General features: G+C 38.9%; 1 protein-coding gene across 1 annotated transcript; it reads right to left on the bottom strand.

Annotated features, from left to right (window-relative positions):
• Positions 1–263: 263 nt before the first annotated feature.
• Positions 264–27,271, bottom strand: RAPGEF4 (Rap guanine nucleotide exchange factor (GEF) 4; the record flags this gene model as incomplete). Its single annotated transcript, XM_010137322.1, has 14 exons — positions 264–810; positions 2,311–2,365; positions 10,534–10,598; positions 10,934–11,021; positions 11,658–11,708; positions 13,557–13,647; positions 17,955–18,133; positions 18,529–18,654; positions 21,658–21,755; positions 22,976–23,122; positions 24,932–25,010; positions 25,231–25,261; positions 25,726–25,814; positions 27,113–27,271. Coding segments are annotated over 14 exons (1,386 nt in total), but the record flags the coding sequence as incomplete, so codon positions are not given.
• Positions 27,272–27,613: the final 342 nt, after the last annotated feature.

The raw sequence follows: 27,613 nt of genomic DNA, 5'->3' as shown, positions 1-27,613 counted from the left end.
TGGTAGTTTAAAAAAAGAAGAAAAGTGTAAACACAGATTAATCTATTTATCATTCAAAATATTTTCAGTCCTGTCAGTTTTCTGAAGTGGCCACGCTGCTTCCAGTAGAAGGCAGTATGATTAAGATTAGAAATTTTTCTTAGTATCTGTTGTATTTCAAATTGAAATATTTGTAAGTCTCCGAATGGAACTATACCTTGGACCTCTCTTGAACCTACATTCTTTCATCAGATGCTTACAAACATCTTCTACTGAGGTCAACTGTATCTGGGCAAGCTAAACTGATGACCAGTTTTGGTCCTAACCTGGAGAATAAATCACCAAATACAGACTTTTAATTAGGGAGAATAACACCACCTCCCTTAGAATTGTTAGAAGCTTTTTGTGCATTTTTCACTAACTATTCTATTTAACCTTTTGCCTTTCTTATGTATATGAGAAATCATTTACTACACTTCAGGATGAATTAACAGTTCACAACACGGCCACCTGTACAGCTACAGTGCATAAACCCTTCCTCAGTCAAAGTTCTCTGACAGGTTGGTGCGTTGTGCGTGGCCTAAGACCTTAGAATATGTTTTTGCTTATTTTTGTAGTGGCAGTGCTGTTGCAGAGAAAGTGAAGTTCTTAACAAGTGACCCTGACAGGATAAAAGATCATTTCTTATCATCGGTTCAAATGTTTATGCTCGACGCGGTTCTAGTCGGTGCGACATCTGTGATAAAGTTCTCTGGTTGTCAATCACATTTAATTGCCGCACATAGCTCCGAACATCCTGGTGGTTCTTACTAGTTAGGGCTGCGTCAGGATCTGGTGAAAGAGAAACGATGTAGGATTGATACACTTAAATGAACAAATGCCTGAACAGAACGCATAATTCTTTACAGAGTGTCACAGGAAACACCAGATCCTGGTGAGTTAAAAAGAAAACATGTAGAAGTTGCTCTCTTTGAAACCCTTCCTCCATATCTGATAGTCTTTCTGGTTACTACCCTCACAAATTAACTTTTTCTTTCAGGTATCCTTGGCTACATTTGCTCAAATTAATGGCCCTTGGTTACAGTTTCAGACATCACCTTACCAGTAATAGCTATAAATGATATAGCTAAATAGTATGATTTAAAGCTGCCCATCTGCTTTTGAACCAGCAGCTTTCACACAGATTCAAAACTATATAATTGATTTAAGCCTCTTTTCATGAAATATTCCCATTTCCAGCTTGGTATTCAGTATTTGTTACACTGTAGTGCTTCGTGTTTGTTTATATGCATGCAAGCCTGTTTACATTACTTAACAGAACCACATTATACCTACTCCAGCAATTACGAAATACCACAGAGTTAAAATCTGAGTATCCTCAGCCTCACAGTGAGCAGCTTTAATGAAGGATGTGTTACATAACTTCAGCTTCTCTAAAGGAAAGACACTGAAGCATCTGCTATATATAAATATACACACAAGAAACTTGGGACTTAGATGAGGTACATCTATATAGAGACATTTTAATATATCGTGTGTAGTGAAAACCCACTTCCATTTCTAATTATGTGGAGGTCTCATAATGCTTAATCCATTAAAAGATATACAGCCAGAAAAACCTTGATGGTGGGAGAAAAAAAGAAAGTTCCCTTAACTTCATCTTCTAGCGTTAAGCTTCAACCCAGATAGAATGAAACTATTTTTATACAAATATATTGTTTTGTATTATTTATTCCATTCTCTGGGAAAGAGAAAGGCTGCTGTGAGGCAAAATGAATGAAATGCTGAGGAAATGCCAGTGTGACTGGGACCGGTGGGGCATCTGGATGGGATGAGACCCACAGAGCAAGCCTGTTTGATCATACAGCTCTGTCATCTAATGTGGCCTCAAGTTCTGGTAATTATATTGGCTAACAGGTTCTAAGTTCATCACCTTATGCAAGTATGTAATTTATAAACATCAGGCTTCCGGCCTGGTTTCCTACAAAAACAGGGTTTATCCAAGCAAGTATCTTGCATGTATCCATGTGCTGCTGTCTGCTATTTCAACCACTTCTGAACCCAGTGGCTAATTTCAACCAATTCTAATTTGACAGGTGTGGAGAGACCTCACAGATATTTAGCTCCTTCACATGCTTAGAAAAGAGATGGAGGCGAAGGTGTTTATTAGAGCTTCCTGAAGGATATTTCACCCTAGGAAACATTAGAGGATCCACACATGGAAGAATCACTGGAAAACAGGCTTTTGAATTCTGGTATACATAGAATTAGTTGTAATTACTGTAGCTACTGATGATAATGCTGGCTGTGCAGATGTTGTAATACACTTACTGAAAGATTGGCTTCGGCAGAATTTCACTGTCCTTACAGTGTTGGCAATCATGCGCTGGAAAGAAAAGATGGGATGCAATCAGAGAACAAGCACTGTATTTCATCATCATTTAAACGAAGCACCTAACTGTGCTTGAGTGTGAAGACGTGCCAATAAAAGCAGTCACATGAATGAAAATATAATTTTAATGCTGATACCCTTATATGTAGGGTGTGATTTGCATTTACACAGGCTTTAAATGAGCATGAGTGTAATTTACATGTGCTCAGAGAACCCTTTCCTTTGCCTGGATGCTGTAAAAGGCCTTAAATAAGAGAGAAAATCAGCTCCTTTAATGTGCGTTTCTTAGATACCATCTTCCCACATTAAAAAGTAAAAAGAATATCATGTAGAACACCTTGGAATATGTGTACATGAATTTTAAGATCATCAGTTCATAACAGCAAGGCCATTTCTAGAACATACTCAGCAACTAACGAGCTTTCACCTTTCACAGGAGTTTAAAATGCAGCTCTCCTGGCAAATGACAATGTAAAATGAGCACGCGAGGGTGTATGTTCACTGATTGACTCTGCAAGTATGCTCCATTCACAGGTGAGAAGACCACCATTAGAACCGTGGCCCTGTAGGCAAGTTTCATCAGACCTGTTAGTGTTACCTTGTGCACCTAACAAATAGTGTATCTAACCAAACACTAAAAGTGGATTCACTCTTTGTGGACACTTCTACTGGCAATCCACAATAAAAGCAGAAGTCACTTCAGTCCTTCTTGGCTGTGCTCGCTCTTCAGTAAATAAGCCATCATTTCACTCAGGCAAGAAAATACTAATCTATACATTTTGCTCTGACAGATGCTATTTTACGATAGTTTTTAAGAACGGAGATTAAGGTAATCATAAAGCAGAACATTTCAGATTTAGTTCTGGACTGCAAAATTTTAACTGGCTTGTGTGATTAGCACCATACAGATAATACACCCAACAGTGCAAGGGCAAAATCAGTTGTTCTGCATAATATAAATAAACCAAACTTCAGCAGTAAAACTGAATTCCTCAGCTAAATTGTTTGATTCAATTTTTGTTATAAGGCCTATATATATATATTTTAGTTTCTTTTGCTTAGATTAAGAAAAAGCAGAGGTGGGAAATACTATTCCTAATCAGTCCAACATTTGTTCCAGCATGGAACGTGGTCCAACAATTACAACTCAGCTACCTGTTTTAACACAGCACACTCTCACCAAGCTGCTTCATACCTTTTTGAAAATTTGTGTGAGAATAACAAGCTAGTTATAAGCCCTCACATAACGGAATGATGTATTTCTTACTAGTAAACAGTAAAACTTAGGGCATATGCTCCTCAAAATTCATAGACAATTATAACCTTACATGGAAATGATGTTATAAATAAAATAGCTTTGTGAAATCTGTCATTCCGGAAGTGGGAAGCACCAATGTAATACATTGCTTACTGAATACTCTTAGACACCATAATGCATTGCTGAGCATACAAAAATGGGTATGGCTGGTGGTCAGCATTAGAAACACTATTGACATGTCATACATTTTTTGTGGTTTACACATTGTATAATCAAATGAAATGTAGCTATTCCAAAACTGATCTGAAACATTTCCATTCTAAAACACAAGTTCCCAAAAGATCTATGGAATTTCAACATGGGTCTGCTTAAATTGTTACTAAAGTCATATGTATTTACATATGGAAAATAAGTAGAATTCAAGTAAGAATACTTTTTATCCTGTTTGTTTTCATACCTCTTCAAGCCGTTACGACTAGGCAGATTTTCTAAGGCACTTACCTTGCAAACATTCTCATATGTGCTTAGCATTTAAGCATGTGAATAAGCCCCATTGACTTCAATGGAACCTCTCAAATACTCAAAGATAAGCACCCATTAGAATACTGGATTGAGACAGAACACATTGCATATTATAGTGTTGGTTCTTCAAGTCTAACCCAATCAAATGAAAATCAAAACAACACGAACATGTAAACATGAATGTTTCATAACTCTATGGGTTCATATTTGGCTCTGTTATGTGATGCTGCTATTTTGATCTATACCATTTCAAAAAGTACTCTCCTAAAATAACTATTTCAAGGAGAGACCATAAAGTTGAACTGCACCAGCCAACCTGATGAAGTTTCAAGTGTGTCTAACTTCCAGGAAAGCTTTGCTAAGGACACTTTATTTTTATGAAGATAGTGTTGCTTGATATGCTTGCTAGATGGATTGTTAATACACACCCTAATTTTTCATACCTGTAAATGTTCAGGTTTTGAAGCCTCATTTCATAATGATATTTGGAGCTAGACTGTTGACTCAATGTTCGATCAGTTTAGTATTAGCTTCTTAGGTGAAAACTTAGATTGATCAAAAAACTATGTTCTGTGGAATCATTTTACTCTTTTCTTTTTCCTTTATTTGGGGAATTTGTTCTGAAAAAAAGCATAGCATTCAGAACAAGTACTGAAATGCTGTATTATACTGAAAGACAAATCATGCGTATACTGAAGTTTTTTAAAAGCTTTCACTACTTCTGAATTTCTCATTATACAGGCTATTTCCAGGCAATGAAAACTGAAGTGGCAATGAACTTGTATGAGTTCTGGTTAAAGACTGAACTGCCTGGCTTCCTTCAGTTGGCTTAAAGGCTTCATTTGAAGAAGTTACTTTGCCTATTCCTGAGGATGATCTCATTCAATCTGTGCGTTCAGAAGTATCCTGGCAATGATAAAACACAGAGAAATGCGGAAATGGCTGTTAAAGCAGAATAAATGGAGAAAACTGTGACCAGAAGACAGCATCACAACCCAGAGGGGAGATTCTGGAGCATTATGTATCCTTGCAGAGCTCCCGTCTAAAATAAACTCAAATGGCATATGAAGCAAAGTGAATTTCCCTTCCTGAATCTTGTAGATAAGGTGGATTGCCTTCTTCTGATTCAAGAAAACTAGAAACATGCACAGAGAAAATGTTCAGATAGAAGTTCAATTGCAAGCTCCTCAAAAATTTTCTACAAATAGAGGATTACCTCTAGTTAATGCTTGCAAAAATCAACCTCTGTTTACTCGCTGTGCTAAGACCATTATCAAAAAGCCATACAAACCTAAATTTGGATCTTTCTGAAATAGAATCAGCTGCATAATATAACAAGCAACCAGTACTACCACCATGCTATACATACACAACAATACCCTTTCAAGTTTGACGCAGTCTGGAATAGTGGCAGCAGGCCAACGCATTATCTTCTAATCCATTCCAAACCCAGGTTTCTAAATGTTATAAATATTCATGTATGCCATAGAAAACTAGTAAGGGCTTTAGTAACACACTTCTTGCATAATCTTTATGTTCCAAAAATGAAAGAATGTTTTCCTTTTTTTTGCATAAGGATCAGAGTGTGAATTCCCTTTTGTTAATCTCCACAAAACCCGAAAACCAATATGTGCAGATTCTCTAATCCTCATTTCACACCTGAAAGGTGAAGAGGCTTGACAAAAAGAAGCATCAGTGACCGGCATCATGGCAGCGTCTTGTGCACTTATGGCAGAAGAAAATTCAGAGCTCTCTCGTGACTTCTGCTCCCTCTACAGGTGCCATTTCTGAGACATGCTGGGTAGTGCAACATGGAGATGGTGCCATGGAAAGTGATCTTTGTTCAGGCTGTCTGATGAGTTGAGAAATGGCACTGACAAAATTCCCAAATTGCATCTTCCCTCTCTCTTAATACAAAATTCTGTCCTGGCAGTCAGAGTTCAGGACTATGCATCTAAGGTTTGGAAATAGTGCAAATCGGTCAAGAGTATGAAATATTTCCTGTCCTTAAGGAGAGTAATGCTCAGAACTTCCTCACTTTTCTCTCTCTTCTTTCCCTGGCAAGACATAGTTCTAAGAAAGGGCTTTTAAATGTCTTTCGAAATATATAGCTATAAAAGCAGTGTCACTTGAATATTATATATTGGCATGTACTGTGCTGCAGACATAGGTTGTCCCTGTATCTGCTAAATCACACAGAGTTTATAGGAATATATTTATGTACTACTGACAGCTTTGGGGGCTTCACCTGAAAAGAGGGTCATTAATGGAAATAATGGACCTAATAGACAAATGCATGTTCTAGATCACCAACTAACTGTGCTTGTTGTATACTGCCATCTTTTTATCTTTGCAGCAGCTCTCAAGATATCCTCAACCTGTCAAACTACAACTACAGCATTTAAAAAACTTTACAAGCCTATGCATTCCTTGTTCCTCTATGACAAGTATGTCTCCAGTTTTTAGACAGATGGGTCTTCTAAAGCAACACTTACTACTAACGTCTACTCTCAACTCACTAGTGGAGAAAAGATGCAGGTCATGGAGTCTATGCCAACCGAGAAGGTACATCTGAGCAGCACCATGGTGGAAACAGCTTGCACATTGTCTACAAAAGACCTTCAATACATGCCTAAAACCATGTCTTGTCTGGTATTGAAGGCAAAGCCTGATACTACTACCAAGGCTGATACTACTAATACCAGTAATTTAGTTATTCTGTCTACCTACTGACAAAAGTAAAAATAACATGTTCCAGGAAGGATTTTAAGGCCAAATGCTTGTTTCCTCCACCACATCCTTGCTTCATGTAATAAAGGGCACAAGTGAAGAGCACAAGTACACTGCAAATACAAAGAGTATAACTATTTTTGACACATTCGATATTGTTTGCCCACATCTTATACAAATGAAATGGGTCCGCTTACAAACTTCCCTCTTTACCCATAGTTGTGTTCTACCACACACGCTATTCTCTCCCCTGGCTAGCTGTCCCTGCCCTTCCACTCCTCACAGCCTCCTCCAATAAGAGGCAGCCATGGGGATCAGGAGATGGGGAAGGGGAAGAAGGAGCAGGCAGTTACAAACGCAGGAGCAGATAAAGCTCTGCAGTGATGTTGTCCCACTACTGTCAAATCATTTTGTAGGAAAGTGTAGCGGGAAAAAATTGACAGAGACCCTTTCTTTTTTAGCTTGACTTGCTAAAAAAACCTAGGCTAATGTGGTTTGACACTACCTGTCTGTTTTTCTCTTCCTTTTCTAGATAATTTTGTCAAATTTAAAAAAAGAACCCAGAGTTTGTAAACTTAAGAAAGCTTCTACCAATTTTCTGTGAAAATAGATGACTGTGGACGAGATACAGATCGTGTAAGTGCCCTCTTCTCCTATCTCCTTCAGGGACAAGGCTGTAGGACAAGTTCCTATGTTATGACAAAGCGTATTGACACAGAATTCCCCAGCCATGAAGAAACCACACGTCCGAGCCACGAGGAAAGCTCCAAGCAGAGCTCAGGCTGCCATGAAACACAATATTTAGGAAACCAGGCCTCGCTGTTTCTGGAACTCAGGGAACCCCTGGCTCAGACACTGTCTGACAGCTCCTGTGTGTTTTAAGGTGCCTCATTTAACATAAATAATAACAGAAACATCAGGAAACAGAAAAGATTTAAAGGAAGCTGTTTCAGCTGAAAAGATGCCACTAGATCAAACTTCTACTTTTGGCTGCCTGTTACAGGAATAAAGTTGTCAGCAGCACATCAGCTGTCGGGATCAGAGCTCTGTGGTGAGAATGCAGACACGATGCCAGAGGCTGTTCTCAGTTTCATCACCGTGCTTACACAAGTGACAGAGGGACCCACCTCCTCCAGTGGCAAATGGCACCACCAGTGGCAACTACCCAGGTATTTTTATTCATAAACTTAAGCAAGGATCGAAGTTAGGATGAATCAAGGAAATTAAGTTCCAGAGAACGAAGATGTTTCAGACAGATCAGAAATAGCATGGGTCCCAGCAATATTCAGAGGTGTCTCCATCTGCTTGTGACAGAATATCATGCAGCAGAACAGGCAGAAACATCAAATGACAGGACAGGATTTCTGCGAGGAAATCTGTTTTCTGATTTTCTCCTGAAAACAGCAGAATAACATCACAGATTTATCTTGAGTTTATACGTATGTAAAATAGACCTGAATTTATCAGTGCATTATCTGGCTGAGTGGTCTTGTCTTCACTAGCTAATATCTGGCAATTATGTGTGGATATGACAGTTGTAAGCTTAACGCAAGTAGGTGGTAGCGACTGAGGTTTTAACAGTAGGATTTTCTTCTCTGCTTGACCTGATGACACACGCAAAAAGCTAAAAACTGCCAGGTCCACATTAGGATTTGAATGAATTATGTGGGTGGAATCTGAATATGTTGCTTTGAAGAGCTATGTCTTGAGAGAAGCAGTAAAAACAGCAGAGAAGGATGCAGAATAGCCCATGAAGAATGTTAAAAACACAAAAGATAGATACGCTTGTATCAAGGCCTGGAGAAAAAGCAGAGTGACCTTTTAGGTAGAGCACTAACTGAAGAAAGGTTTAGAATACCGAGAAAGGAGAACATTAGTCTTTCTGTTGTGTGGGGGAACTTGAGACATTATATTGATTGCTATTGATTATATCATCAAAAATACATTAATTGATACTCACTTTCCCCTCCTAAAAGAAATGCTCAAAGCTGAGATTATGGATCAAACTGGCTGACACTCCATTGATGCAGTATAAAATTTTCTTGAAAATCTTTGGGTGCAACTACTAGATCCATGTTCTGGAGAACAGATACTTGTGAAAATAAGGCACTGTGCAGACCAGGGTGAACAGGCAAACCTGCAGCATCCTAGATACTGATCAGTGCAACCTGCTTCAATTTACTCTTGGCTTTGGGAGTGCCAAACCGTGGTACAGAGTGGTGCAGAACCATTTCTAAATGGCAGGCCTGGGTTGAACTTCTGCTACTGGCAAGTGCTCACAGGAGAGCTCCTGCCTCCTGTAATGGCTTTTACACATAATCAGGCACAAAGAAGAACCTAAAGCATAAAGCTCTGAGGCCTGCAGATGTACTGGCTCTTCTAGCTCAAGAGGTGCAAGTAGGCCGGGTCAGGTGGAGAACATGCATATAGCCATGGCTATAGCAACACAGCTGCCATCCCTCCTGGTTTGAAGGTGCTCCAGCCAAGCCCGAGATCCCCTTGTGTTCCCCAAAATGTTTACTATCTACATTAAAATACATATATTTCTCCAATTAAAACAAGCAGTCCCTAAGTCTTTTTCTGCATGTAGAAGTCTCAAGGCCTTTGGAAGGAGATGGCAACACAGCCTGCATATGCAATTATAGAATGTCATTATTGCACAGTAAGGTCAGGCCCTTACTCAGGGATTAGCACTAGCGTTTACTCACAAAAAAGTCTCAGCTTAGTAGAGAGGTATTTTCACCCTAGGACAGTGACTGTCCTGGAGCTACAGAATAAAATCGATGAGAAGAATTCACTCAGAGTGATGGTAACTTTTCCGTGAAGTTTTCTGAAGAGCCAGAACTCCTCCTTTCTTCCCCTCTGTGGTATCAGTGCTCAGCAGTTAAGACAAGCTTCTCCCTAGTGCAGTGGAAATAATCATGGAGTGGTTCCGGTTACTGTAGTACTAAGAACGAGCAGATGTAGGTGTCATGAACCACATTAATTAAGAAGATGGCCTTAGCAACCAAGAAAACTGCTTCCCCTGCTGAGAACTTGAGTTTCAGTTGAGATTATTGCCAGGGAAAGTTGCCTGCCTGCAGTTTTTGACAATGGTATTTGAAATGACAAGAGCTTAGGTGTGGGATTTAAAATAAATAAAGTTTGAACTTAATCTAATCTTCTAGCATTGATGCCCCTTTCCAATATGAAAGCAATCAGGTCACAGAAGTCTCCTTTCACATGTTAAAGGAAGAAGAAAATAAGATGATATGCACGTTCCGTATTAAAGCTTCTTTCATTCTCTGAGGAGTAATGCAGAACTATCGCAGCCTGAGGCAGTTCACTCTTGTTTAAAGAACAGCAGTTAAAATCACAGCTTGGTCCCAAACTGGCCGTTAAAAATTGTCTCTAACAGCTCTGCTTCCTGTCACTGCTACTGCCTCTCCTAGGAAACATTTCAGCTAAGTGTGGATCAGTTGCTTCTCCACCTCTGTGAGGTTTTCCAGAAACACAGAGGTCTCAAGTGCTGTACATAACACAGACTATTTTTCCCAGCTCTTGGTCCTGCCTTCACTTTCTCTAGCCCTGAAAGTCATTGTTGAGAGTTCACTCTTGAAGAGATGAATAGGGAGGTCTTTTAAAATTTTCATTTCAAATATGTCATACATACCATTTTTTCAAAGTTTACTAGGTTGTCAGTGAATGTCTTGTTTCCCTCATGAGTAAACGTCATGTCTGTATAGAAATAAAAGGTGCATAAAAGCCCGTTAGTGAATCATGGCCATACAAAACAGCAGAACGTTTTATCTATCCCTTACAAAAAATCAAAGTAGCTATGAAAGGAAAACATTTAGTTTTTAATTTGCAGCTTTTCTGAGACTAGTAAAATTGAGGTATGATATTCAGATGTACTAAAGCAGTTTTTCTTATCTGTGTCATGCTTTTTATAATGGAAAAAGATCATACCTCACACAGAGATTGATTTTTGCTTTTTCTTCCTGCTACTCTTACTCTTCAAATATTTGACAAATAGCTTTCAAGTTAATAATTCTGGTAACATCCAAGCTTACCTTTTATAAGTAGTGGCATGAAAGGAATTATTGGAGGGTCCAATTTAGCTACGGTTAGTCTGTAGGCCCTATGGTTTCTTGATGGATCCTTAAGAAAAAAAGGGAAATCAAATAAATATGAATATGTAGTATTATATGTATTGAGATACTGCATGCATTCATTTAGATGTCATGGCATTTATTAAAGTCTTTAGTTTCTCCTGTGGCATTAAAAGCGTATCTGCAAACTAAGACATCTTTTATCATTCTGCCATACAGCTTATGGGACGAGAATGCAGCCACTACACACAAACATTTTTCATGCCAAACAGCATGAAAAAAAAATTTACAAAAAAATTATTCACAACAGGAATCACACATTTTTCCTTCCTCCTTGCAGCTGCAGATCCCATTTTGCATAAGTTGAAAACTAAAATGTATTGCCTGGAAAAATCCAGGTTGGAAAATATAATTGCCCATATGTACTATTGGAAAACATGTGATAAAGCTTTTCTGAGTTCCCAGATTAACTTTGAGTGGTACATAAGTTCTCTCAGAGTAGGTTCCTAAGAGTATAATTTATTAGTCATACATACTTGTTTTAGCAGCTCTAAAATGGGATCATAAACTTCTTAAAGTCAAGCAAGGACATATAAAATGTTCTGAATCAAGGAATTCAAATCAGTTACTCAGAAACTGAATTAGCTCAGATTGTGCATAGAATAAAAGATCTATTGCTATTCACCATTAAGCTTTCGAACTCTGCATAGATCTTCTTGAACTTGCTTGGAAGTTTCTGTCAATAAAAACAAAAATGGCAAACCTTAATTAAATCAAAATTATGTGGTAATTTTACTGTAAAATTCTAGTTCCTTCTACAACGGCCTAAGTCAGGAAAATGTCTTTTTGCCAGATATTTCTAACAATGTGCTAATCTAAAATACAACATGTCTCCTAGCAACCAGAGTATAAATAGAGATGAGACCAGCTATGAAACCTGGATCCTGATTGAAACCCCAACTTGAATTTACTTGTTTGGGATGTTTAGATTCAGATTTTTCTTTGGCTCTCACTGGAAACACTGAATTCAGAATGTAAGTTTTCACTGGTCAATGGTTTCAGGACATTCCTGATTATAGCCTATCTCAGCTTAATTATTCATACCTATGATGAACTGGCTCTGGCAATGTTCAAATCCATGCCTGGGCATTTCCGGGGGTTTTTTTTTTGTTATGCTTATGTATCACCAACTATTGCTCAAATTCTTGACATGCCCAGCAGCCACGTGCCTCTACCATTTTCTGGTATATAAATTAATGAATAGATTTTTAGATCACAATATCTACACAAATAAATCATGGTCAGTTGATCATGCAATGACTGGGGTGAGATGGGCTTTACTAAAGATTTTCTTTCCCCCTCATGTTATGTTATACATCTTAAATAATTTTACTATAAGGCCTATAAGATATGATATAAATAAGTTTCAGAGACCACAGTAATGTTTTATACACATTCAGAATATGTCAGCTTTCTAGTTTTAATTAAAATTTCTCTATATTTGCTGGTTAAATCAGACTACTACTGGCAGCAGGTAACATTAAAATTGATAGAGACTTTATAAGTGCAGAAATGATTTTTTGCAGTATTTTCTACATTTGGAGTGTGTACCCTAGCAAGATATTTACACTGTGCCACAGCAAGGGCCTAATTTTTAATGATGTGTGTGAACAACTCTGAGCCTAGTTTGCATATGCATGCAGATTAGGTATTTGTGAAATAAGTGGTATAATTGGACATTTGCACCTGCAAATATCTCATTTGTGCATGAAACTAATGTAAATGCATGATAATATAGCAAAACTTGGGCCTTGATATGTTTGTTTTAAAGTGTATTCTGTATATACATATATATGGCTAAAAATTAAGCTGCAGAGGTTCTCTTGATAAACTGCCTTACAGAACCAGAGCGTGACAACATTTCTCTGAACTCAGGTTCATACCCCACACCTACAAACGATCTGTACTTGTCCAGCTTAGACCCTGTGCCCGCTTCAGATTGCTGTATCTTAATTCCCCCTTCTCTCTTCATCCTACTCCTGTAATGTGCTTCCTACCTCACCCTGCTGGACACTGGACCCTTTTTATATACTCACAAAAGAGCAAAGCCACAGGAAAAGGTGGAAGCTCTGAGAACGAAGACCAAACAGATAGTAAGCAGGATAATGCACGTCACAGAACACACCACAACTGGTTAGGTGAAACTCGCATTTCTAATGTATAAACAGAGGGTGGATTTAAGAGAAGTATCTATGGAGTGGTCTCACTCGATCAGTAAAGTCAAACAGAGGATGGGCTGATATAAAAGGTTAACTGGCTAACTCACTCATCCTGTTGGGCAGTTTAGCTCATCAATAGAAGCTGCTGTTGTTAGTCTTGTCAGCCACTTGTGGGTATTCAACACATCTGTGGGTGTACTGCCTTAATAAATAAAAATTGTCTGCCTTAGCTAAAAGGCTTCTGCCCACAAACTGAATGAGTAGATCTAATTTTATCAGTAAGAAAGACCCAAGTCATGTTTTTGCTAACTAAAAGCACAAATCCCAGTCAAACATCTTGGAATTGGATTTTAGGTAAGACTTACCTCCCATGTTAGCGAAAGACGACTCACAGCAACATTACTCAGTCCCATAATAATAGCAAAAAAGGAATTTAGATTTTTGTATTCTTTACAGCTGAAAGACAAAGGGTCAGGTTTTAAGTTTTATGTATCAGTCAGGGCAGAAGTACACATGACAACATTACGAGAGCTGAACCCAGGCATCTAGCATAGATGCGACTGAATTTGGGCAGCCTTGGCCTCCACACCTGTGGCACACCTCTTCACCAATGCATGAGTAATTCACCGCACTCTGGAGGCTTGGTTCACCTCCCTCTTAAAATGACTTCCTGCTTCTTCACAGGGTGCCAGCTTCTGCAAGGACATTAAATGAGTCTTAGAAGTCCTGAAACTGGGCTCAATTCAGACTCAGGGAGTACCAGAAACAGTGGAAGCAGCTGATTTACAACCTGATTTGCTGCAGAACTTGCTGACAGTTTCTGAACAGCTACTGAATGCTGGAAGTTGTCCCTAGACAATCTTCATAGCAGTTTACAGGGGCACTAAGTCTTTTTAAAGAGAGAAGAGCAGCTGTCTAGAGATACTTGTGTCTCAGTGACCCCTCTCACTCTCTATGATATCTAACTAGTACTTGTAGATTCTGGACCTCTTTAGGATGTTTCAAACAACGAATTGCCATTTGTTAACAGCATCATGAAAGAGGTTCTGGGCACTAGGGGCTCTAGGTCACCCTTCATCCTTAGTGCAAAGGAGAACTTCCGTTACCTATCAGGAAAAACTGGAATATGTAAATGAGTATTATGGAGATCCAATATACCACATGCAAGAGTAGACACAATCTGACAGAAACAGCCTGCACAACTGCTCAGCTGGGACTGTGTTGGGTGGCTCATTGACTCAATGGGAAGAGAAGAGAGAGAACAAAGCTGGTATCTCATAAATCTGTGTCACGCTAGGTTCCTGCAAATAAACTGCTATTTTTCACAACTGATTTGCCAACATCTTATTTCAGAACCTCAGTCTCTGTTTCTTTTGCTGTTTACCAAGAAAACGTTCACAAGATTCAAGCTACAATTCTCAGATTTTTAAAAATTCATTGCTGAAGATCTTGGCCTCTCTGAGGTATTCTCAGCTCCAGACAAAATTAGTACAATCATCACATCCTACTGTCCAACTGCATAATTGCCATGTTACCCTACTGTTATGCTGTTCTTTCTGTCCCTCCATTTCAGCAGACTTGATGTATTGAGTGGGTGATGCCTTTAGATGTGGGCCTCACTTATGTCTGCGCTGTGTGAACACTGAGTGTGTGAAAAAATTATCTCTCCCATTTGATGGTCTGTTGTTGGAGGTTGCTGCCCTCTTGGATCTTCTGACAGAGCCTCTCATATAAATTTTCCCACATCAGATGAGGGGCAGTGAGCAAGGTTAGTGAAGATAAGCTGAAATGCTAAAGCTACCCCAACTTATTCTGACTAGAGCAGGTCAGGGAGTGCCTCATTAGTGGATCTGAAGGGAGATAAGAATGAAAAGCAGCCGGGATAGGCTGTCAGTGATAATTTCTTCCCCAGGTACAACTAAATCCAGAACGGAATATCTGTCCACGGCCTGTGACATTGAGAATAAATTGTGGCATGGTAAAAGTAATTACACAGCAGTAGCGCTCAAACATAGTAGGCAGCTGCGAATGTATCTGCAATATGTAATCTGAATCTATCTTTCATTTCAAAGGGAAAAGTTTCGCCAAATACACTGTTAAGCAATGTAATTTGACAAAGGCCCTGTTAAAATCCATCTAGATGTAGTACGGCATTCTACACTAAATATTATGTAAATTCTACAGCCTCTACACTAAAGAGCTCAGTTCCAGATGAAGGACCACTGTGAAGCTTCTAAATAGCCTGTGCATATATCTGCAAAGAAGAAACATATACAAACTGGGTTTGTGGTTTTCCGTAAGAGTATGTGCAAGTACATCCTAGAAGGCTTTTCTAATACAATTAATATGGGAAGAACTCACTGTAGGAAATATAGTTCGTTTCTCCCCTTTGTTTGAAAGTTTAATCCTAACAATGTCTGGAGAAAAGGGATGAACCTGGTAACCTCTACATCCTTTTCCAGCAGATGCAAAGGCAAAAACAGCTCCCGGAACTGAAAGCACATGTGCACAGCACTTGGAGCCAGCACTTGCCCACACAGACAGGGAGCACACATCACAGGGTGCACGGTGGGGGGACAGACACAAAATGACGTGCTTTCTGCGATGGCGTCTGAGCTCCCCATCACAGAATTGAAACAGGGTTCTCAGTAACTGTTATCTTTGAAAACCAGTATGTGCAAGGCATCTTGTTACCACCAGTCATGCCTAAGACTAATAGTGCAGCCCTGAGCTGTTCTCCCCAAACACTTTTCTAATGAGTCTAGTACTTCTAGGTAGCGTAAAGTTCTCGTTAGGTCTCAGGGATCTTCACAAGCAAAACTTCCTCAAAGATAATGCTTCAAGGCCTGGGCCCTCATCTTTTGATCCAATTCCTTGGCTTTTTCTCCCGTCTAACTTCGGTGCACTTTGTGTTTGTTTCACCACATGCTGTAGCACCTGTTACCATGGCAGCGCTGCACAGAGGGCAGTAGCCTGGCAAAACTTCCCAGCGCCTTTCCAGCAGCTGCAATTAAACCTGCCCGCTCGGTTTTCACAGAGGAAAATCTTGTGCTTTGGATTTCTCTGCTTTTAGGAGACAAAGAGGACTCAGCAGTGCAGACCGCTTTTAGCTATTTATTTTTAGCATTGTAGTGATACCAGAAACATGGAAGTAAACAGGAGGTTGTCAAGCTGTTGTAAATAGCATAGGATTAAACCCATGACACTGAGGAACCCACAGGCTAGGGCAGTTTATTAAGGAGATCTTTAACTGTAATTTTTAGAACACTTGATTTCAAGTGTTTATGGAAATTACTATTCTATCTTAATTTACCACATTTCAACATTTTCCCATTTCATGCCTCTAGGTTTAGAAAAGGCCCTGAGGCATCTCTGTGTGGGTGCCACTGCCCTCTCCTGGACAGAGCCCGCCAGACTAGTGGCTTGCTTCCCAGTGTTGCTCTGCGGAATGGCAATGGAATATGCAGTATATACATTTTTAGAAACTAAAGAAGTAAATTCTATCCTCTGTTCTGAATATAAACCTGATCCTGCATGCCCACTACTGGACTTTTTAAATCTTCAGCTTCGACCAACTGTAATGTGATTGGAGGACCCAAAGCAGTTCCCTGAAGGAAGTCAGTACTGGCAGAGTGGGCCCTTCCCAGCGGAGTGAGGCACACTGGTGCAGAGTTTTGATGTCAACATTGATTTCAGCTATGTGGAATTGTTAACTGGGAGGAAAGCCGCATCACAGTTTTACTAGTAATCTGTTTCTTCACACAATTAATCCTAACTACAATTAGTCATGCAAAAAAGTTAAACTTTATGTTTAAAGTTTGGTCATGGTTTAACTGCAAGTAGTATCTTCTCCGTTCAGTAAGACATACTGTGCCTCTAGTCACAGTGCCTGAAGCTGTAGACATGCACTTGAACAGGCAGTTCCTCACTCAGCAAACAGTTTGTTCAGACAGTCATGAATGCAATAAATACACCACGAACTAGAAAGGAAGGAAGAAGGTAGCAGTGATAAAAAACCTGTAGCTATGCAGGGCAAGTGCATGCCCCTCTTCCCTCCTGAAGCCAGTCACTCCCTTGCCCTTGACTTCAGTGATAAGGACTCACGGCTGACATCTTTGACAAGAAGACTCCAAAGAGTTTAAGTTTTAATATGAATAAAACAATAGAAGACAGCAAGAATTGCCTGTGATCCAACCTCAGACCCAGCAGTTAGTACCAAAAAGAACATTCATATTGTCGGATTTTTAAATAAAGGTATTGGAAAAATATCCCAAGAAGGCTCAAGGTCACATGAAACTTGACATCTCCGTACTACATCTCTTTGCTCTCCCCTCTTGATTTTTGCACTCGAGGCAATTCTGAGTATGGTTTTCCTGAACAGCACCAGAAATACTTCTGTTCTCAGGGAAATGAATGCTCAGTTTTGTTAATATTTACTAATTTGCATATTAGTATTTGCTAATGCATGTAAGGGTAAATGAAGGATTCTTCTAATGAACTGAAATATATTTACTCACAAATTTGATGTGAAAACATGGCTCTAAGAGATCACAGATCAAGGAGCAGTGGAGAGTAGGACAGGAAAGAATAATATGTATTAACAAGGTTCTGTACAGCCCTATAAGTAAATGGACAGAATTGCCAAACAGAGAATGTTTTAACCTCTACTGTCTGAAAATAAAAATTTCTGTCTGAAAAGAAAAATAACAACAAATTGACTATACTGAACCTCATTTCCAGCTCACAGGTGATTGTATACTTACTGGGCTGCTATCTTAATATACTTCTTTAACAGTTGAACACGCTTGCTGAGTTGAGAGCAAAGACAAATCTCTGTGACGACCCAGAACTGAATTTCATTAAATCTTCGTAGAAACAAGTCCAGATTTGCTGTGGTCTTTTTAAAATTGTGCCTTCCAAAAGTGTGATAGATCAGTTCCAGCTAGGAAAAAGAAAACAGTTTGGGATTTTTTTTTAGAAATCTCATCTCATGTGAAGTTGACGTTTATTGCTGTACAGATGACAAGGATTCAGGCTGCAAATCCAGTAGATAATAGCTGAGGCATACTAAAAGCATACCTACAGACTGTATAAATAGCATAATACCTTAAAACATACAAAAGTAATTCAGTAAGTAGCACATGTTCAGGAGAAATTTAACTTTGTTTTTGCGTTCTGCCTATAACATTAAGGAAGCCTTATATTTTCAAAACTTGTAGATACCTTTATTGTAGTAATTTTGAAAATCAAAGTTAGAGAAGTTCTGCAAATAATGCACAGACCTTCAATGCACAACTAAACATTTTCTAATCAGCTAAATAGATTAAATCCTCATGCCTCATGCACACAGTTGAAGAGCTCCCAGTCATAAATCGTCATCTGATGTGCTAAGTCTTTGGAGCTCATCAGTTCAAATGTTCCTACTGTACCAGTTGACGGTCCTTCTTGTTCCGGTAGTGGTGCCTACAAATGGAAAAATGGTATAAAGATATTTTAGAAATGCTAACTTGCATGATTGATGCTTTTCTTCCGTAATGTTTCTGGTATTTTTTTCCAGTGTGACCACTTTCCTAAGCATGCTTCTAATAGTAAAAATGAAATTCACTTTTAACCACAGGCCAGCACTAGGAAATGAGAAGCCCTGTGCAAAATTTTAATCCACTATGCCCAGGACAGTCAGGAAAATTCTGAAAGCTCTTTAGAGGCACTGAAAGGAAACAAAACAGACTGTTCTCAGTTTGTTATTTTTAGCATTGTTCTAAAATTTGAAGCCAGATATAAAAAATTCAATACACACTGTGCTAACAAAAGCATGTCTGTTTGTTTAGCATAGGTCTTTCCACAAAACTTTTGTTATCAGTTTCCTTTTTCACATACACAAATAACTAGATCACAAAGCACAAGCCAAATAATTTGGCAAATTACTGGTCTTAATGATGAGAATTATTATATCTGGCATACTTCAGAAATCTACAGTGATTGCAAGATCCTCTGATCATTTATAAAACAATCCTCATACTTTCTCTTTGACAGTACAGGGATGCACTTGTGATTGCAAAACTCCTGGCTATGCTAATAGAAATTATATGCACACATGCTTACAAGAAAGAATCCTATAAATCATTCGAGTATATTTTTGAAAGGCACTTTAATACCACCCAATAAATGTGATCTGTAGTTTTGCACACAAGTAAATCTTATATTAAAGAGAGATTTAAAACATGGCTGGAGATCAAGTCATATTTGAAGCATTCTGTTCTATGTATTAGGGTCAAACTGTTAGGGGTCAAAGGGGTCAGTGCTGCTAAAATACTAGCAAACAACCCTCTTGCAAATTCAAATAATACGTTACATCAGTAAGGTTTTCTGTGAAACGACGTTTTAATTGTTTTTTTTTTTTTCCAGGAGAGGGCAGTAGAGTTCACTTACAAGTTTCTCAATTTCTCATCGGGTCTTTGTTAAGATAATTACAGAGCGGGGAATTGTCAACAGGCTCCTTTTTGAGTATAAACTCAAGAGAGTCCGCAAGAGTAACAGACCATATTTACATACTGCAATATAAAAAATGAACTTACTGAATGAATCCCCTTTTATACAACAATATTATATTACCAATAGAAAAAGTGGATTAATGCATCAAATCACTTTCTCAGTAACACACAGGATGCCAGAGCTTTATTTCTGTATGAGTTCTTGCTTTGTACTCAAGGGAAAACTTCTGTTTCTAATACGATTGTAATACAAACTAATTTAAATGTACTAAGCTGAACAGGCATTATTACCTTCAAAGCTCCATCTATAATTTTTTTAAAAAAATGTATATAAGCAAAGTATTATGTTAAAAAAAAAACAGGACAGCCTTCAGCCTTACGACAGCCTGCAAATTCATCTGAATTGGGATTTGCACAAATACCAAATGTCTTTAGTTTAAGACTGAGTATGAATTACAAGTACAGCAGTTTTGTGCAGAAAACCCTAATTTTTGGAAATCTGTGGAAAGAGAATTTTCCATCGCCTGAAAGAGGACTTTTCCCCGCAGTTTGGCGACAAACACAACATAGCTGTTATCACAACAAACACTTATTTTTCAAGGCTAGGAAAGAAACACTTAGATGTAAACTCTTGCATATTTGAAAATAAAAACCCAGAACAATCTTCATATGGGAATTGCCAAGTGTAATGTGAATAAATGTACATGCACAGGCAGCAGCCAGAAACTGTAACATCGAAGGATTAAGCTGGGAGGGAGGTAAGGTTGTAATGTTATTGTTGATACCTCTTTGAAAAAATGCTGCTTGTAAGGTGATGTATTCTGTTATGCAGTGCTGAGAACCTTTTCAAGGGTGTTGAGTATTTCTCCCTAATTCCTACTGAAGTCAGTCCAGTTGATGAAAACTAGCACATTGCAGCCCTGTATCTTAGAGCTCCTATCAGCATTTTGAGTACTTGATCCATGATAGGAAAAGGCACAGAAAATCATGACAATTTGCTGCCAAAGCTATGTCTAGACAGACAATGCTGAGCCATATAAAAGTACCTGGTGCAGCTGTACTCATGCAACACTCTTGCTTTAGATTAGCCTGCCCCATGAGGGTATCTACTTGGCAGGATTAATTAACCTTAAGGGAATACCAGAATTTAATAAACTGAACAAGAGGTATCTCTGCATGGAACTACAGCATGCTGGATGTGCATTCCCTGGTTACTAAATTGAAAGCAGCAGCAAAGCATAGATTTTACCATATCTATAAAAGAAATCAGGCATACATACTAAGTGGCTTGTTAAAAGCATACAGGAGGCTGAAACAAGGCTCGGGGTAATAGAGTTCATGCTGACATGACTTGGCAATGACATTTGTTTTTAATGAAATAAAAGGAACAAAAAGTACAGTCAAATCAAACTCTATAAAAGCAGACCCCATGCAGATCGTTAGAATTACTGTATAAACTGTAAGTACTTATGAACAATTCCACTTAAGAAAAAACATACTCTCTTCCAGGAATATTTGCTGTGATTCTACTTAGAATCATATGAGATTCTGACACGGTATTTTGTGGGGCTGACAAAAATGACTTGAAGGAATTTACTTTGGAATCAAGTCTCCAGAATGCTTTAACTGGTAACATCTCTCTTCAAGAATATATCCCTGTGGCCTTGAGGAGACGATTCTGTAATCAGAAACTGCTGAATGTGTTAGTGACCATATTCAGCCTTTCCTGCGTGCTCAGTGTGACATGAATACTGGGATCAAGTGCCATCGTGTGGGTCAGATGGATTTCTGCTCTATTTTAGGAAATTATAACATTACCTTGTTTTAATTTCAGGGCTCATTGCATAGCACTATGACCAGCCCTTTGTTGTGAATTTTTTCAGTAGTTTTTACCTAAAGCACAATAATGCAAAAGGAGCCAAGCATTCAATTAAATCAAAGAACTGAACTGTCTGAGAACTGCATGCATACATACCAAAGAATCGAACTGATCACGTGGGCAAACAAACAGACGTCCATTAACACTGAGAGTTGTAAACACTGAAACATCATGAGGTTTGAGTACAACCTTTTCTGTAAACATGAAACAAAAGTCTGTTTATTATATATATGTAGAATTTACAGCAGGACTGATTCAAAAGCTGCACAGATTACCCTTCTGAGAACAAATTTTGCACAGTAAACCAGTGTCTGGGATACAAAATAGAGGACAAAGTCCTCTTTATCAGAGAAATATGACAACAAGCCCAGCCCAAACCGGTCTCCTACAGAACTGGTATATAAAAATAGAATCCCAGTCCCAAACTGTTACAGACAGGTGAAGAAGCCTGTGCTGCCATCTCTAGAAACTGCCAGCAAAAATTCAGCCATGATGAGGGACTCCATTCATTCTCCTCTGAGCAGTAAGCATTTGGAGATCTGTTCTTCATAGAAATTGCCTTGGAATACAGTAACTGCACACGAAGGTTCATGAAATGCAACTGTATTCAAATCTCATTACGGCAGTTCTAGAAGAGCATCACATCACAGGTAGAGAAAAGATAATGAAGTAACTTAGAAAACAGCCTATTCCAGCATGCGCTGGCTGGCAGCAAATCTGACAATAAAAAATTGCTGCAACTGCAAAAAGTAGAACCACTTGGTGTCAGTTCTCAGGAAGTGAGCTGGTTTTGGCAGGCATCACTGTTTGCAAAAATGCCTTCCAACACAGCTCTCATTAGCTCTGTGTGTGTCCACGCAGCCATGCTCAACCAGAGCTCTTCAGCAACATCAATTCTGCAACAGAATTCACCTTGCAGTTACTCTCCCATTTCCACAGCCTATAGCGAGGGTTTGACTTTTGACCCTTTGTGAACACTAGGTCCGCGGGCTTGGCTGTAAGTTGCTCAGTAGTGGTTGGCATGGTCTGAGCAGCCAGAATGGTATTGACCACTACTGCAATGCCTGCACTGCGGTGTTTTCTGCTGTTGCTGATTCATATGTCTAGCCTGACATTATCCATGCTTGCCTACTACTTCTGTTGTTAAAAAACTCTTACAAGTCTTACAGTTAAGGAAACCTGGGTTAGCTCTGCTCTGTAACATGCAGATACACAAACTTCTCCATTTTTCCTGACTCCCATGCGAGCTCCAGTCTGTGCCTGTAGTAGCAAAAGGACTTGTCTCTAAGACAGAACCTTTACCAGCCACACATGCCCGTGGATATAAAAGCCTTGACTGAATTAGTCTTCCAATCCCTCCTGACATTCTGCTTCATGGAACTGAGAAGCACTTAAGATGATGCAAATACAGTACCTCCTCCTGAACTCATCTTTACTATGATGAGGCCTTCTCCAGAACCCAGTTTATCTGCTACTGCGCTGATCACTTCCTTCACAGAGGAAGACACTGGCACCCGGATAGTGGTATAGGTTTGGTCTACACAGTACACCTTAAACAGAACTAAAGAAAAAAAGATTGCACTTTGTATGCCACATGTAACAAACACAAAGACTTTACTGTACAAATTACTTTCACTTCTGTAACCACTCCTTACATATGAAACAAATAAAGCAGCAATAAATGACTACAGTTTTGATAGCTCCCCATTCCTCAGATGTTCTACAATGTCTACTATAGAAACTTCTGATTTCCCAGAGTTTTTAGTAAACCATGAAGTACTAGTGTTTCAGTATTTCTACATCATTTATGGATGCCAAATTAATCCGGCACATTGTCATGTTCCAGACATTATATTTTAAATCAACACTTCTTTTTTAGAGTCAGGAAAACTGGTTGCAAACTCTCTTAATTACAGGAAAATAATTTTCCTATTTACAAAACAGATTTGAAAATAGTTTTGGTTACCATCAGAACTTAAATTGGTGTTGCAACCTGGTTTTTACAAGCAAGTATATAATTGCTTAATCAAGAATGTTGCAGATGATGAAGGAAGATAATGTAACAATAAGAATACACTTGAGTGTAGAATACAAATTGCATCACAGAGTAATACAGGAACCCAGGCCTCTGGCTGCCTAGAAATCAATACGATAGTGCATTAGCCTGCAAAAAGCAAGGCAGCCCAAAGTGACATGAATTTAAGCAGAAGTTAGCAAAATATTCCGTCAGCTCAGCTGTCAGGCCAAGCCAAGCAGCCCCTGGGGTTATGGCTGTCCATGGATTCACTTCACAGAACATTCATGTTCAGTGTGCTGCTTGCCCTACAAATGAGAAAGGTGCAGCCATATGAAAGGGGCAGTTACTGCCTGTCCACACAGACACAAGAAGAAGTACTTCCCCGGCAGCAACAACTGTTTTACTCTGCAGACCTAGCACAAACAGTGATATGGACAACAGAAGCTGTATGCCTGGCAGGATGTCTGCTGTTCACCACAGTTACTTCCAGCTTTTGAATGTCTCTTCTGTTGGTCTGATTTATGCCACCAGCTTTCTCAGTTATATGAGCTTGCATCTGTTTCCTTATTAGCAAGGGCTATCCTTTTCTAACAAACACCTTGAAGCAAAAGCTATTTTCTGTAATGAATATGCACAAAAACAACCCTCGAGAGCCCTAGCAGTTGCAAAGAAATCCTCAGATTTATGAGTTTTAAGGGGCATGTATTCTGTTTACAATGAACAGATCTCATCAGCAGCTCAGGATTTTGTTCACATAGCAGTGCTTTAACCTGCCTGAAGTAAAGGACAATATGAAAAGCCAGTACAACTGAAAATTACAATCTGATACACTGCTGTAAATTTTACCTTAATCTCCTCAGAGAATCAAACGGCAGCAACAGGGCTATTTGTTTTCTAGGCTGTGTGCCACAGGGCAGGGTTGCATGGCCTGATTATCTGCTCCACTCCTGTCTTGCAAATGAACAGCTGTAGATGTTAGCTTAAACTATGTAGGGGAGGCAGAGGCTCAAACATGACCTTCGGCACCCACTATTTATTATGCTGCATTACCTGCCTGGACACTGTCTGTCCCGTTTCTCAGTTGTTTTGTTCATTCCCTATTTTAAAGTTTTTTACAGCTTCCTCTGAGGAAGCACAGTTTTGATAGCACAAGTACCTAAGGAAAAAGACCGGGAGCACTTCAAATCAATGATGGACAAAGTTTGGCTAGCAAAAGCAAAGTTTGTTTCAGGCCAGGTTTCAAAACTCTAGGTACGTACGTTTGTTTATTTTTAGACCATTTTTTGGAGAGAAACAAATTTACTGCAAATCTCATTGGCTTAAGAAAACTATGCAGGTGAGAGTAGCCCTCACCTTCATCACTGCCCCTGATAGGCTGGCGTTTCTGTGCTCTGTCATCACTTGTGTTGAACAGCTGCAGAAGAACTTTGTGCTGAAAATGAATCATCGGGATTCACATTAATGCAAAAAGAAACACTATGGGGTAAATATGAACAATAATTGATCTCTTATCAATGACAATGCAAAATTTGACAATGTTAAAAGCTATTTCTCAATGTGTTGTTTTAATATATCCATGACTACTAAAGAGAAGATGCTTATGGATTTGCTAGGATGAAACTGTACTTCAGAAAATGGACAAATTATCTTACCTTCTTTTGTGATGCTTTAGGTTCTTCGGAACTATAAAAAGGTAAAGCATAGAATATATAATTATATATCACCTGGAAGATTTTGTGTACAAAATCACCTATTGAACATAGACCACCTGTCAAACTACAATATCAATATATTCATGTTTGCATATACAAAAAGACCAGATTACACCATCTATGACCAAAGCAGGGAAAATACTGTATAAAGTCCACATAAGCCTGAAATAAGCACCCAGTTTAGTTTCAATGTTGTGTATTTAATTTCTTGTTCTTCTGTCAACCTTTTAATGAGTGTTTGGTGTTCACAAGGATGATGTGGAAAGCGAAGGCCATAGACATTCATCCAAACAAGCTTGCATGCAAACATTCAGTCTCGTATGACTGAGTGCCATACATAGATCGGATTTTAAACAGATGTAAGCAATACATTTTCTTCATCTATTTACTGAGAAAAAGGGTGGGGGGGAAGAAAGAAGCAAAAACTCTGCTTACACTTGCTTTACAATTTTCTCTAGCTCTGGAAGTTGCTCCTTTAGTGCTGCAATCATTCTAGTATCATCTGATACAGATACATAAAATTCCTGTAAATGATACAGAACAGTCTTTAAATAACTATAGGGGTAAATGAGCAGTACTCAGGATAGAGGATTATGAGATGACTTCTGATAGCTTAATGATTATAACGAATTATAATCTGCACAGAGGAGCACATGCTGGGCCCAGCCCTCTATTACTTCTACTTGTTTATCTCCAGCTGATTTAAAGCAAGAGTTACATATGCAGAAGGGAAGCCTGATGAGGCTCCTTAGCTCACTGTGTAACCACTGACTGCTTGTGAAAAAATTCATTTTCAGATTATCAAGGATAAAGACTGTAAAATTCACAAATAATCTGGCATGACTTTTTTTTTTTGCCTGCTGCTGTTGTAGCCGTGAGTGGCTCATTTGCTACTGAGCTGCTGACTCTCAGCTACTCTATTCCACTCTTTCAAACCCTAGTCAAACCTCTTCCTGCTTCACCTACATAAAACTGACCCAAAGAAGGATTTTTGTGTTTGCAGCTCATAATTGTTCTCTAACTTCTGGACTAATGAAAGACATTACGTCTGTCTCCAAAGCTTGTCTGTTATGAAAAGGTTTCCCATGTGGACTTGCTCTACATCTTTCATGCTTAAGGCCCCTCCCTATTCCCCTCTGATAACTCTTATCTTAGATAGAGTTTTAAGGTCTTTGGGCCAAGAAATTCCATTCAGCCAGTAACGTACGGGAACATGTTCCATAAGCGCAGTATCTAATAACAATGGCAATCACCATGACTTAACACAACACTGGCAGTGCATCTATCTTAGAAATACAATGATATGGCAGATGACCTCACAAACAATGCCTAAGGAATGAAATGATTTTAAGGGATCTGAAGGGTTCTGAACACAAACATCCTGTTCCAAAGGCTGCAGTACAGCTTTCATTCAAACTGAAAGGATTTTTGGTGTCGTAGCTCAAGCTCCTTCTTTGCGCACCTCAGGCAGGCATAAACAGCCCCCCAGTTCAACCTGTAGAGCCTCTGAACTATTCACAAGAAAATACTAAAAAAAGAAAATTTGTCTATTGCTATAAAGCAATCTACCCATGCAGTGCTTTGAAAGGGGTCTGCAACTCTGGCAGATATTTTCAGAGGTCCAGAGGCTGACAATGGTTCAAGCACTGTTGTAGTGTGTACGCTGTCTGCAACTGAAACCGAGAAAACAGAGTTATGAGTTTGCACTTTGAAATGACCTGCTTCTCTTTAGTTCATAAGAGAATTCTACAGACTGGAAACAGGCTTTCAGATTATCTTGCTTGGCAGGTACTCTTCAATACAATGATACAATTCCTTGTACCTCCAAAAAGGCCATTGCTGCTTCATCTTCTTGTAGCAAATCTCCATATAAAGCAGCCCACTGCAGAACCAGCCGAATGACTCGCCTTTTATTGTTGAGGGCATAATCCATTTTCTCCTGCTCTGTACCCTGGGAAGGCTGGGCATGGAAGGTGCCATGGTGTCAAGGAAAACACACAGTGATTGAAAATACCAAAACCAGTACGAATTCACAAACAACTGACTTCCAGCAAACCATTTTCAGAGTGTTCGAACCTAACTTTCGAATACATACTTTTGATTTCTGACTGCCACTAGCATGAAGACTTGCAAACATCACATTCATACTAAAAAGTAAAGAGAGCTTATAATAAATATCATAGGTAATTTTTATTTACAATTAATATAACGTGAATTCCCTAAAGTGCACAGGAATGATCACAATCCCACTACAGAGATGGTTGCTGTAAGGGAGCAGCACAGAAATGATACTTGGAACAATAAAATAATATATTAATTTAAA

Source organism: Buceros rhinoceros, unplaced genomic scaffold, assembly GCF_000710305.1.
Source record: "Buceros rhinoceros silvestris isolate BGI_N320 unplaced genomic scaffold, ASM71030v1 scaffold34055, whole genome shotgun sequence".
NCBI lineage: Eukaryota > Metazoa > Chordata > Aves > Bucerotiformes > Bucerotidae > Buceros > Buceros rhinoceros.
This window is presented reverse-complemented; position numbering and strand designations above follow the sequence as displayed.